At 56.4% G+C, this 12,500-nt stretch overlaps 4 protein-coding genes and 1 non-coding gene across 5 annotated transcripts; 4 read left to right on the forward strand and 1 right to left on the reverse strand.

The window, feature by feature from the left end:
* Nucleotides 1–307: 307 nt before the first annotated feature.
* On the forward strand, nt 308–381 carry PTSG_20121. Its single transcript has one exon. It is a non-coding gene; the product is annotated as a tRNA-Val (tRNA).
* Nucleotides 382–404: 23 nt separating this feature from the next.
* Nucleotides 405–1,786, forward strand: PTSG_06990 (uncharacterized protein). The gene has a single exon (XM_004992337.1). It carries the CDS (start codon nt 446–448, stop codon nt 1,715–1,717), a length of 1,272 nt encoding a protein of 423 aa, XP_004992394.1. The 5' UTR covers nt 405–445; the 3' UTR covers nt 1,718–1,786.
* Nucleotides 1,787–1,993: 207 nt separating this feature from the next.
* PTSG_06991 (uncharacterized protein) lies at nt 1,994–3,627 on the reverse strand (the record flags this gene model as incomplete). The annotated part of the gene is made up of 6 exons (XM_004992338.1): nt 1,994–2,074; nt 2,267–2,400; nt 2,642–2,664; nt 2,902–2,985; nt 3,175–3,258; nt 3,499–3,627. Coding segments are annotated over 6 exons (535 nt in total), but the record flags the coding sequence as incomplete, so codon positions are not given.
* A 1,499-nt stretch (nt 3,628–5,126) lies between these two features.
* On the forward strand, nt 5,127–5,910 carry PTSG_06992 (uncharacterized protein; the record flags this gene model as incomplete). The annotated part of the gene is made up of 3 exons (XM_004992339.1): nt 5,127–5,135; nt 5,364–5,625; nt 5,888–5,910. 3 exons carry the CDS (start codon nt 5,127–5,129, stop codon nt 5,908–5,910), a joined length of 294 nt encoding a protein of 97 aa, XP_004992396.1.
* A 446-nt stretch (nt 5,911–6,356) lies between these two features.
* PTSG_06993 (uncharacterized protein) lies at nt 6,357–7,832 on the forward strand (the record flags this gene model as incomplete). Its single annotated transcript, XM_004992340.1, has 5 exons — nt 6,357–6,462; nt 6,614–6,740; nt 7,036–7,164; nt 7,352–7,410; nt 7,666–7,832. 5 exons carry the CDS (start codon nt 6,357–6,359, stop codon nt 7,830–7,832), a joined length of 588 nt encoding a protein of 195 aa, XP_004992397.1.
* Nucleotides 7,833–12,500: the final 4,668 nt, after the last annotated feature.

The raw sequence follows: 12,500 nt of genomic DNA on the forward strand, positions 1-12,500 counted from the left end.
GCTCCTTCCCTCTCTCTCGCCTCTTAAGGTGCGTCGTCGCCCTGTCTCCCGCTCACCACACACATGCTCCAAGTTTTTACGGACATGCACAGCGGCTTGGAGACGCGCTTACACACGCACACACCCATATACTCGGACAGACACACACATAGACACACAGAGGCACACACACACACACACACACACACACACACACACACACACACACACACACACACACACACACACACACACACACACACACACACACACACGCCTCAGGTACGCTTCAACAATACCATTTCTGCCTCGATAAACATCAAGAACTGTTTCCGTGGTGTAGTTGGCTATCACATCAGTCTCACACACTGAAGGTCTCCGGTTCGAGCCCGGACAGAAACACACCATTTTTTTTGGCCCTGCTTTGTGTTTTGCGAAGCAAACGCGTGCACCAGCAGCATCATCCATGTCGCGACAACAGCTCCACCTTCACCTGCTGACGCTGCTGACGGCCACGGTCGTTGCAGCAGCGGTGGTGCTTGTGGGATGGGGTGGCAGCGTGTGCAGTGCCAAGGCTGTGCTGGTGGAGGACGGCGCCACGGGTGCCCTGCACATCAACACAAGCGACCCGACTCAGAGCCCCGTGTTTGTGAATGGAATGGACGTGATGAAGCTGTACGAGCTGGTGCAACAGCAGCAGAGCATGATTGAGGCCGGGAACGAGGTGAACCAGGCGCAGCAGCAGACGCTCGCAGCCCTGCGTGCCCGCGTGTGCCATCCCCGCATGAACCTCACCGCCATCACAGGGGTGGGCACTGGCACGTACAAGTGGGTCGGAAGCGTGCTTGCTCCCAACGGGCTCATCTACGCCATCCCGCACGGCGCCACGGCCGTCCTCATCATCGACCCAGCGACAAACACAGCAGACACCACGACCATCACAGACCTCGGGCCCGGCTACAAGTGGGCGGGCGGCGTGCTGGCCGATAACGGGCGCATCTACGCCTTTCCCAACGACGCCACCTCCGTCCTCGTCATCGACCCGGCCACCAACGCCACCGACACCACGCTGGGATCCTTTTCGCCCGGCATGAGCCTGTGGAACAGCGGCGTGCTTGCGCCAAACGGACTCATCTACGGCATCCCCAGGCACAACGACTCTGCCCTCATCATCGATCCAGCCAACAACACAACCGACATCACCACCATCACGGGACTTGGCACTGAGAGCAACAAGTGGTTTGGCGGCGCGGTGGCCAGCAACGGGCGCATCTACGCCTGCCCCATGGCCGCAGACGCAGTGCTCATCATCGACCCGGCCACCAACACCGCCGACACAACCAGCATCACGGGGCTCGGCGACGGCCTCAAGTGGACCGGCACCGTGCTCGCGCCCAACGGCTACATCTACGGCATCCCGCGCGCCGCGTCATCCGTGCTCATCGTGGACCCCAGCAGCAACACGGCAGACACGACCACCATCAGCGGGCTGCCCAGCGGCGACCGCAAGTGGTTTGGCGGCGTCCTCGCGCCCAACGGTAACGTCGTGGGCATCCCAAACTACGCCACGTCCGTGCTGTTTGTGGATCCCACCACCGACACTGCAGACACCACGTCGCTGGGCGGGCTGCCAACAGGCGGCAACCTCTGGATTGGTGGCGCCGTGGCACCAAATGGACTCATCTACGCCACGCCCTACTTTGCAGACGCCGTCCTCATCATCGACTCAGACTGCTGATTGATGACGGCAGATTGCTGTTGGCTTGAGGGTGGGCAGGGGGCTGTGTTGGAAGATTGGGGGGGGGGGAAGAGAGTGTTGCGAGTGTGGTCGTGATTTGCTCTGGTTACTTTGAGGCTTGACACTCGCTTGCTTAGGTAGGTGTGTGTGTGTGTGTGTGTGTGTGTGTGTGTGTGTGTGTGTGTTGTAGCTGTACATTGCTGTTGCGTTGACGTTGTTTTTGTATCTGCTGTCAACGTTGAGGGACTAGGCAGAGACACAATACACACGACACGATCAATCAATGCAATCGAATGCAACCACGGAAGAAAAGAAAGTCTCGTCTCCAGGTTGATATCGTCCAGGGCCCGCGGTTGCCTGGGGGTGGTGGTGGGGGGGGGGGACATGGTGAGCCAGGTTGTGTGGTGAGGGAGGTTGGTGATTGGCGAGCCAAGGGTATGTTGTGAAGCCGTAGTGATGGTGATGAAGTATTCGAGAGACAAATGCACACGCTCTGGCATGCACGCACACATGCTTCCTCTCTCTCTCTCTCTCTCACCCGTAGCTGACGAAGATGTCGTAGTGGTCCTGCAGGCCGAGGACTGGCAGGAGAGGGCCACATTTGGCGACCAGGTCATCGGGCGACAGCAGGTGTTCGTCCACCCACAGCCGCGTCTTGTCGACACGGAGCACGCCGTTGTCACCTGCATGCGCGCGATCATGTGATGAACATGCGTTGTGAGTTGGAGGTGGGAGGGTCAACACGGCCGCTGGTGTAGGTTGTTGACGCATCACACAAGCACCCGCTCGCACATACAACGGCTGCAAGGATATACACGTGCGTGCCAAGAAAGACAGCGCATGGCAGCCGCCTCCAATGACAGCTGTGCCCACGCTCACTTGAGTTGCGTGACAGCCGTGTTGTGCGTCAGCGCGTCTGCCAACGCCACAGCACCGTCCAGTGCAAGCTGTCAACATGCAAAGCAGTGGTCACTGGTAACGACGGAAAAGAGGAGCAAGGGGAGGGATCGTGAGTGGCAAGCGAAGGGGTAGAAGGGGACACTGACACCACACACTGGCATCAGCCACTGGCTTCAGGTGTGCTGTGCCACAGCGTGGCATTGCGCTCAGCGGGCATGGGCTGTGCAATCACAACACACGCCAACGACGCTTCTCTCCCATGCATGGGGTGTGTCAAGACTCACTTGAGCCGCGCGATGGTCTTGTTGTGCTTCAGCCCTTGTGCCAACGCCGCAGCGCCCTTGGGGCTGATGTGGTTGCTGCTCAGGCTGTAGCCAACAACCAAAACCACGATGGTGGTAAGGGAAGGGGGAGGGGGAGGTAGGGGTGGTTGGTCATGAGACAAGGGCGAAGGCAGCACGAGGAACATGACATGGAATGATGGAAGCGGTGCGCGTGACGATAGCTGCTGCATCAGTGGCGCGTGTCGCATGCAATCCACGTGTGCACGCACGCACTTGAGTCTTGTGACGGTGGTGTTGTCCTTGACAGCCACTGCAAGTGCGCGCATTCCACCATCGCTGATCCGTTTGAACTGAAAGCTGTGTGTGTGTGTGTGTGTGTGTGTGTGTGTGTGTGTGTGTGTGTGTGTGTGTGTGTGTGTGTGTGTGTGTGTGTGTGTGTGTGTGTGTGGTTGGCACAGCACACAGGACGCGACGGCGTTCTGACGACGAGGCGAGGCAAGCACAGCAAGCACAGCAAGCCAAGCAGGACGCTCGCCTCGAACTGTTGCAGACAACACACACACACACACACACACACACACACACGCACTCACTCACTTTGCGCGTGGCTCAGACGTGTTGTTGGCGATGGCGCGAATCAGGTCCTTCACCTCCTCATCTTCGGTCTGCGTCTGCGCCAACAGGCCCTCCACCTCCTCGCTCACTGTCTTCTGTCCGCGGGACATGGCCGATGATGGAGGGGGCTGCTGTGCGTGGTGGGTGGTGGGTGGTGCTTGAAGGTCGTGTCGTCAACGGCGGTTTGGCCGAAATTCCAAACAGCCAACGGTTGACAAAACCAGACGAGACACTGGCTGCTGCACGAACAAGCAACAAGTCAACGAGTCAGAGGTGAGGGGGTGAGGTGCAGTGAGGGGAGGTGTCATTGGTTGTTGTGCGTGCCACGTTCCTTCCTTCCTTCCTTCCTTCCCTTCGTCGTCCTTCTCGCTGACGCATTCAAACACACGCACGCACACGCACACATGTGCAGGGAGGGTGTGCGCACCGTCTCTCTCCTCTTCTCCCCCCTTTCTCCCTTTCCATCCATCCATCCATCCTTCCATCGTTGTCCATTTCCTTCTCCTGTGATGCACCACGCACAACCAACCAACCAACCAACGACCACATACATGACCCATCCATCGACAGGTGAGGGTGAGATTGAGTGCTCTCTGCGCACAGCAACAACAACCACCACCATCAACAACAACAACAACAACAACACAGCGCACGCTGTCATGGTGCGCACACATATGTAGACCACCACGCATCCATCCATCCATGGGTGGTTGGATCACAACCAACACACCACTGCGTGTGGCACACACAAATGTACACACACACACACACACACATGCTCACCATTGCGTGGTGACAGAACAACTGCCATCAACCACCGTCATGCAGCGGCGACCCTGAGAATGGAGCATGCAACCTCTCAACCAGTGAGCAGCACACACATGAGAGAGAGAGGAGGAAAATGACATCAACCAACGTCACAGCCAATGTGTGTGTGTGTGTGCACGGGTTGTGTTTCTTCTCATCCTCCTCCTCCTGTCTTGCTTCTTTCTGTCTGTGACACGCCTGCTCACTGCTGCTGCTGTTGTTGCTTGCTTGTTTGTGGCGGTGCGTGCAGATGGATGGATTCCATCATCATCATCATCAGCAGCAGCAGCAGCAGGTGCTGGCTGGTGCGTGAGGCAGTTGGCGACCCTCCACCACCCAACCCACAAATGACTGCGTGCTGACGAATGAATGGGGATCGAATCACTGCACCACCCAGACAGGTGTGTGTGTGTGTGTGTGTGTGTTTGTTTGTGTGTGTGTGTGTGTGTGTGTGTGTGTGTGTGTGTGTGTGTGTGTCGACGTGCGTGTTCTCTTCTCCACCCACCCACACGCCATCATCACCTCCGCCTCATTTTCTTGTGTGTTTGCTCACCTCCTTCCCTCTCCCTCCTCACCACCAAGACCACCACCACCCTTCTCGTTTGTTTCTTTCTCCTTCCTTTCTGCTGTCGCCACACAGAGGGCCCTTGAGCCGGCAGCTGTCACCCCCTCCCCTCCACCAACCACCACTGCTCTGGTGGGATGAACAGACGGGCGCTGCCATGTGATGACCATCCAGCCACCCTTGTGCGGCTGTGGAAACAGCAACGCCAATACACACACCACAAACAAGCAAGCGAGCGATGAGCAACGTGAGTGCATCACTTTACATGTATGTGTGTGTATGCTGCGCACCGCACCAGTGTGCGTGTTTTGTGGTCGCTGTCTCTGTTGCTCCTGTCTCCCCCCTTGTTGTCCCACATCAATGTGCATGCATGTGTGTGGTGTGGCTGCCTGTTTTGCCTTGCTTGATGCGCTGTCTCATTCGTCGTTCTCACACACACGACTGCCTGCACACCTGCACATTCTCCACCTTGCAGCCGCTGCTTATATTCCCCTCTCTTTCTCGCCCTCCCTGGCAGCCATCACAACAACAACAGCAGCACCAGCCAACACACCCTCCACCGCCGATGCTGCAGAGATGTGCAGGAGGAGGTGGACGCGACCACCAGCATCACTTGCAGCTGAACACATTCCCCAACCAACCAACCCATCGCCCGCTGCTGCTGCTGGCGGGAGCTGGCTGCCTGCAGCTGGGAACAGGTGGCGACAGCACAAGTTGCAATTTCGGCAGCAGCAGAGGTGGGCGAGAAGAAGAGGGAAAACGGAGAAGATGTGTGTTGGCTGGATGGCTGGATGGATGGGATGAGGTGGGGTGGGGGATGCTGGGTGAGTGTGGTGTGGTGTGGTGTGGCTGGCTGGCTGATGGCAGGGGACGGTGGTGGTGTGAGGAAGAGGGATGAATGCATGGATGGGGTGCAGCATGTCTTGTTCCCTCCCTTCTGTTTTCTGTTTTCTCTCTCTTCCCTTTCTCCTTCACACACACATGCATGCACAACACCAGCAATGGCAGCAGCAGCAGTGTAGCTGCGCACATATCCATGCTCCCTCTTCCCTCCCACTCGCTCACCATGCTGGTGCTCGCACACAACCACTTACAGGTGATACACACGCACAAGCAGCAGGATGAGAGAAATGTCGAGGATACTTGCCACGCGTGCCAGGTGCACTCGCCTCACATATGGTATGTGGGTGGTGATGAGTGGTTGGTTGGTGGTGTGATGGGGCTGTGACGATGCGGTGCGGTGAAGTGAACAAGGGAAGAGGAGTTGATGGGGGGATGGTCACACACATTGACACACACACACGCACACACACACACACACACGTGGTGCGTGTGATGTCAATCACTCGTTCTGCTATGCTGACGTGATGGCTTGCTCTGTGCTTGTTGTGTTGTGTCCCCATCCACGTTCCCTGCAACCACACACATGCACATAAGCACAGGTGGTGAGGTACCAGCACACATCAGGATGGTAATGATGGAAGCGGGCTCGCATGCCGGCTGCTGCTGCTGCAACTTCCCCGATTTAGCTGCCGCCGCTGTGCTCATGCAGTGTTCCCATATGCGTGAGCAAGGTGAGCCCATCGTGGATGCTTTGGATGGCGCATGGGTTGGTGTTGCTGCTGCTGTGTGCGCGGTGTTGCTGCTGCTGCTGTGCCTCGTGCAGCAGTGCAGCTGCGCCGCTCACATGTCACACGTGCGTGTGTGTATGCTTGTGGCTGCAAGGGGGGCGACTGTGTGAGGATCGTTGGAGGATGATGGGCGGTGCACACATGATGGATTGGGAGCAGCAGCTGTGGACACACACGTCCATGGTCATGGTGGACACATCCAACCACAGCGACGCAATCATGTGCAGGTGTGTGTGTGTGTGTGTGTGTGTGTGTGCGTGTGTGTGTGTGTGTGTGTGTGTGTCATGCAGTGCGGAGGGGGGAAAGCAGAGGAGGGGGCAGGAAGGTGAACACGTCTGCTGTGCTCACATGCCATGCCTGTGTTTGTGCGTGATGATGTCGTTGTGTCTTGTCGTTGTGTGTTGGTTGCATGGGCACCAGGCCCACATCAGAGGAGGGGAAGGAAGCCGCCATGAACGACACATCATCATCATTACCCTCCCCATTTCCCTCTCCTTTCTTTCTCTTCCACCTCAGCTCGGCCGTCACCGTCATCGCCATCATCGCCATCGACTGCACAGCCGCCATCAACCGACCGACACCAGCCCCAATCTGGCGTGAGGCAGACATTGCACATGTCACTCGCTCTGATGAAGAGGTGAGCATGTGTGTGTGTGTGTGTGTGTGTGTGTGTGCGTGCATGGTGGTGGTGAGTGGGGACAACATGTGTGCGTGTGGTTGTGTGTCAGTGTGGATGGTTGAAATGGGGCTGGCGTGTGGTTGATGATGCGTCGCTGTCAACCTCATTACCTGCATTCTTCCCATCTTGTGTCTGTGCACAAACATTTCACAGCGTTGAGGAGGCGCATGAAGCGGTGGAACCAATGATGATGGCGATGACGAGTGATGAAGGTGAGAGGGGCGACTGAGATGTGTGTGTGTGTGTGTGTTGGTTGACACGTTGTGTTTCCTGCTTCGCCTCCCTCTTTCCTTGTCTGTTCTGTCCACTCATGTGTCTCTTCTTCTTCTCTCCCTTTTTTCGATTGATTTGGACACAGGGCCATGCATCCGTCTGCATCCAACCGACCAACCAAGCAGCTGAGCGAGCAAGCAAAGGACACGGCGTGGCAAGGGGTCGTTTGTTTTCACCGTTTCCACCATCACCAGAAACAGCTGATATATTGCTGTATTTGGATGAACTGGCCTTCCGTCTCTCGTCCATCCCCTCCTCGTCCTCGTCCTCGTCGTCGTTGGTCACCAACAGCAGCGGCTGCGACTGTGGATGTGGAGGTGAGATGAATGGTGGTGGTGGTGGTGACGTGGGTGGTGTGTGATGTGTTGGGTGTGAACATCAGCATGTATGCGGGTGTGATTGTGCGGTGCTGGTTGGATGTCGTTGGGTTTGTTGGTGCTGGCAATGGATGTTGTTGTCGTTGATATCCTGATTCTGTGACAACTCACCTCTTTCTCCACACGCACACGTACATGGGGTGTAATGTACGTCGATGTGCCGTTGCCTCGCATGACGACGATGATGATGATGGTGGTGAGTGATTTGTGGTGGATGTACGTGGCGCACGCACACGCATGTGCAGATGTGCTGCTTGTGGTGGTGGTGTGATCGTGGTGTGTGTCTGTGGGGTGATGTGACATGTGCGTGCACAGGTGATGATGTGGTGATGTGAACGTGGCAAACGAGGTGGACGTGGTTTGTTTCTGCCATGCTGGCTCACTTCGTGGTGTGATTCTTGCTGATTTGGTTGTTTGTGCTTGCGCGTGTGTACATGTGTGTGATTTGCACAGGACAGTGGCCGATCTCTTCCCAAGCAGCTCTCACGACACGAGCAGGTTGATACACGCACACACAAATGTGCAAGAAAAGAAGACACGAGGTGAGACGTTGGGGCTGTGTGTTTGTGTGTATGTGATGGGGTGGTAGTACACATACGCACGCACGCATGCACGCGCATGTACACATGCATGCCAACACATCAGAGCAGTCATTGGCTGTGGGGTGGTTGCACTGACGTGTGTCTCACATGAATCAATCTCACAACTCAAATGTGTGTGTGTGTGTGCGTGGCTGCAGGCGGACGTTGTGCGGGGTTCCCCAACCGTATCCTCTTTCTTCTTTTCCCAACCAATCGCCTCTGCTCTGTGTCATTATCGTCATCAGCCTTCCCCCAATGCGATGTGCAGCTGTTGAGGCGTGATTGAGACAGCGTCCAACACAGGTATTGCAGCAGTGGTGGATGTGGTGCATGTGGTGATATTTTGTGCCTGCCTGCTGGCTCGCTTGGTTGCTTGCTTGTTGGGTGCTTGCTTCGTTGGTCTTGTGTGTAGGTGACGCACCCCGCCCACATCATGCTGCATATTCCCATGCGTGGTCCCTTGTGGCCCTCCTTTCCTGTCCTCACCATCACCGGTCATTGTTGTTCATCTCTGGTTGGTTTCTTCTTGCCTCACAGGCATTCACGCAGGCAGGCTGCTGCTGCTTGCTGGTGCTGCTGTGATGATGGCCGTGCGCGTGCATGTGCGCTGTGCACCGTGTTTGGGCTGCACCGATGAAGACAAGGAGGGACACGGCCCGTGCCCACCACTCTTCCTCCTTCATCTCCTCTTTCTGCTCCATCAGCGATGACGATGGTGGCCGTGGCATGTGATTGCGCTTCCCTTGTCTAACTTTCGCTGTGGCCCATCGGCTGGCTGGCTGCATCAAGCACAGGTGAGGATGATCGTTGGCGGTTGGGTTGGTGGCTGGGTTGAGTCGAGTGGGGCAAGCAGGGGGAGGAGGGAAATGGCACGGTGAGGGGAGTGGTGGTGGTGGTGCGACGTGGGAGTGCAGAGCGAAAGGAGGGAGAGGGAGACGGAAATGATTTGAGGGCGATGATGTTGGTTGGGGGATGAGGGGTGCGTGTACACATGCACGTGATGTCGCGTGGTGGTGGTAATATCACATGACAATGACACACATATCAGTGGCTCATTCATTTCGCTTGCACCTATGATTGTGATTTGTGTGATTGTGATGATGACTGCAGCAGGCAACACACGGCGGTGATGCTGGATTGGATTGGCTGGTGTTGACTGGCCATCGTGTCGTGTCACCCATTTTTCTCCCTCCCCTTGCTCATCTCAACCGGGGACACACACAGCGATGTGTGCGTGCGTGCGTGTGCATGTGTGTGCATCGCCATCAATCACGCCGACAGCGACACGATGCACGAGGTGAGGGCACGCAATGGTGTGTGTTTGGTGGAAGGGATTGAGGGGAAGTGGGAGGAAGGCGTTCACCATGGCCATCATCACCACCACGGCTGTGCACCTGGTCATGTGACCGTGCATTTTGGGGATGGAGATGAGGGGAGATATGTTGTCGTTGTAATGCTTGTGGTGGTTGTGTTTGCATTGCTGTGCATTGGTGTACCGTCTCACTCTACAATGCCATGTGTGACTGTGTGTGTGTGTGTGTGACTACAGATGTGCGTGCGCGTGTGCGCATATGCCAGGTAGATGCGTTGATCGACGACGAGGTGTATGTGTGTGACCTTTGTGTCCTTGTGCCATCACACACAACGCACAACACCAAGCACATCATCACCATTGCACGCCCATGTGTCGTTGTCGTCGACTCACGCATGACATGCTCACTTCCACCCCCCTCCCCTTGCTTCTTCTCCTCCTTCTTCCTCTCCTGCTGCTGCCACCCCTTCCACTGTTTCCCTCCACCCCCTTTGCACACACAGAGGATCCCATCCACATCCAAACCCACACCCACGCATCCAAGCATGCCACGCCATGGCGAGCTGTGCCACCTCAACCAACCCAACTCAACCCAGGCCAAGGAAGAGAAGGAGGAAGCAAGGACAGAAGACGTGGGGCTCCCAACAGATGTGTGTGCGTGTGCATGTTGATGGACTGTGTTCTCCTTTTTCCCCCTCCATCGCCTCGCCGCTTTCTTCCATGGCGATCTGGCTGGGTGGCTGTTGCCCCCTCCCCTTGTTTGTTTTCTCTTCCAGCCTTGTGTGGCTGTTGGTTGTCTGTTGTGACCGTGAGAAGGAGGAGGGAGGAGGGAGAAGAGAGAAGAGAGGGCGCATGCTGTCCACAGCTGTGTGTGTGTGTGTGCTGTTTCTTCTTCTTTTTCCATCCCCCTTTCTTGTCCTTCTTCTCCCTGCCCTCCTCAGCCTGCAAGGCCTGTGAGCCTGCGTTGCATTCACACACACAGTGCTGTTCCCCTTCCCCTTCTCCTTCTTCTCCTTCTTCTTGTCTCATTGAAACCAAGCAACCAACCAACCAACCAAAGCAAGCAAGCAAGTCCGCCCTTCAACAAGCAAACGCAGCAGTTGCCGCACAAACGCAGCAGTGGGCGATTATTTGTGGCATCTTCCACAAATCGTGCAAACACGAATCAACAAGACCAACAAACGCAACAAGCAAAAGCAGCAAGCGAAACGGGAATCAAGGTGCGTGTGTGTGTTGAGTGGGTGGGTGTGGCTTGCGTTGTTCGTGTGCGTGGCTGGCGCAGGGTTGGTGGAGAGGAGGGAGAGGGTGCGCGTTGTGACGGGCACTCACTGGCGGTCCTGTTGTGGGTGGTTTCGTTTGGTTCCATGGACTGTGTGGGGTGTGGTGGGTGATGGTGTGATGGTGCACAGGTGCAAACAGACAACACGCACAGCACCGCCCACACCATGGATGTGTGCAGGGCCAAAGGCATGCAAGGCGTTGCCCATGGTCGGTGAGGGTCACATATGTGCTGAACAGGCCCATGGCACGCTGGTACCGTGAGTTTGGGTGAGTTCTGTCGGTTGGTTTGACTGCTGTGCGGGTGCGCGTGTGTGTGTGTGTGTGTGTGTGAAGGAGGGAGAGGTGGACGTAGCTGTGGTGGGTGTTGTGATCTCACACGCACTCCTGCTGCTGTGGATGTATTTGACTCACGCACGCACAGAGAGGGATGATGCCCTACATCGACCCACACACATGTGTGTGAACACACACACGCACGCTGACAGGCAGTCTGATGCCACCTCACGGTGCGTTGCACTTGCATGCTTGCATGTGATTGTGACTGTGACTGTGACTGTGTGCATGTCGTTCATGCTGTGTCTGCTTGTGATTCACACTGTGTGTGTGTGTGTGTGTGTGGTGGCCGCTTGCTTCTCTCTGTCTCACACGCCTGTGTGTGTATAGATGGTGACATGCACACGCAGACACAGACAATGAGTGGGTGTGCAGACGCACATCCCCGCACAGACAAGACAGGCAAAGCAGGGCATGCTCTTCCTTCTCTCTCTCTCTACTGCTGCCACCACCACCGCTGCTGCATGGATGTACCAGTGGGTGCATGGCATGTTGGATGATGCTGACTGGCTGGCGTTCTTCCCTTGGTGTGTGTGTGTGTGTGTTGCACTGCTGCTGCTCTTGTTTCCCCTGTTTGTGTCTGTTGTGCGTTGCTGCTTCTTTGTGCTTGTGTGTGTGTTCACCACAACCACGTCGTGTGCGCCCATCACCATCGTCTGTGCTCACGCACCTCCCATCTCTCCCTTGCTTCTTCTTCTTCTGTTCCCCTCCCTCTTCCCTCTTTGTCATCCCCTCACACGCACATGCACACATGGACGCATGGACGCTTGTGCAGGGGAAGTGCAGGCTCTGTGTTGGAACCCATGGCAAGGCATGACACAACCAAGCAAGGACCACGAGCAAGCATGGACACAGGACAAGCAAGCAAGACGTGGGGCTGCCATGGACCACGCACCTCGCTGGAGAAGGAGGGGAGCGTGAGCGGGTTGTGTTGACTGTGTTGTGTTGTATTGTTGTGTCGTGTTGTTGTTGACAGCGTGCACGTCTCTCCCCTTGTGTCCTTCTGCCTTCCTCCCTCCTTTTCCTTTCCCTTTCTTTCTCTGTTCTCTCTTGCCACAACATGCACGCTGCTGCTGCTGCTGTTGTTGTTGTTGGCTGAAGTGGTGATGGCGGCTGATGGGGGAGCGAAGCGGTGTGGCGCAGCA

This window comes from Salpingoeca rosetta, assembly GCF_000188695.1.
Source record: "Salpingoeca rosetta unplaced genomic scaffold supercont1.17, whole genome shotgun sequence".
Taxonomy (NCBI): Eukaryota; class Choanoflagellata; order Craspedida; family Salpingoecidae; genus Salpingoeca; species Salpingoeca rosetta.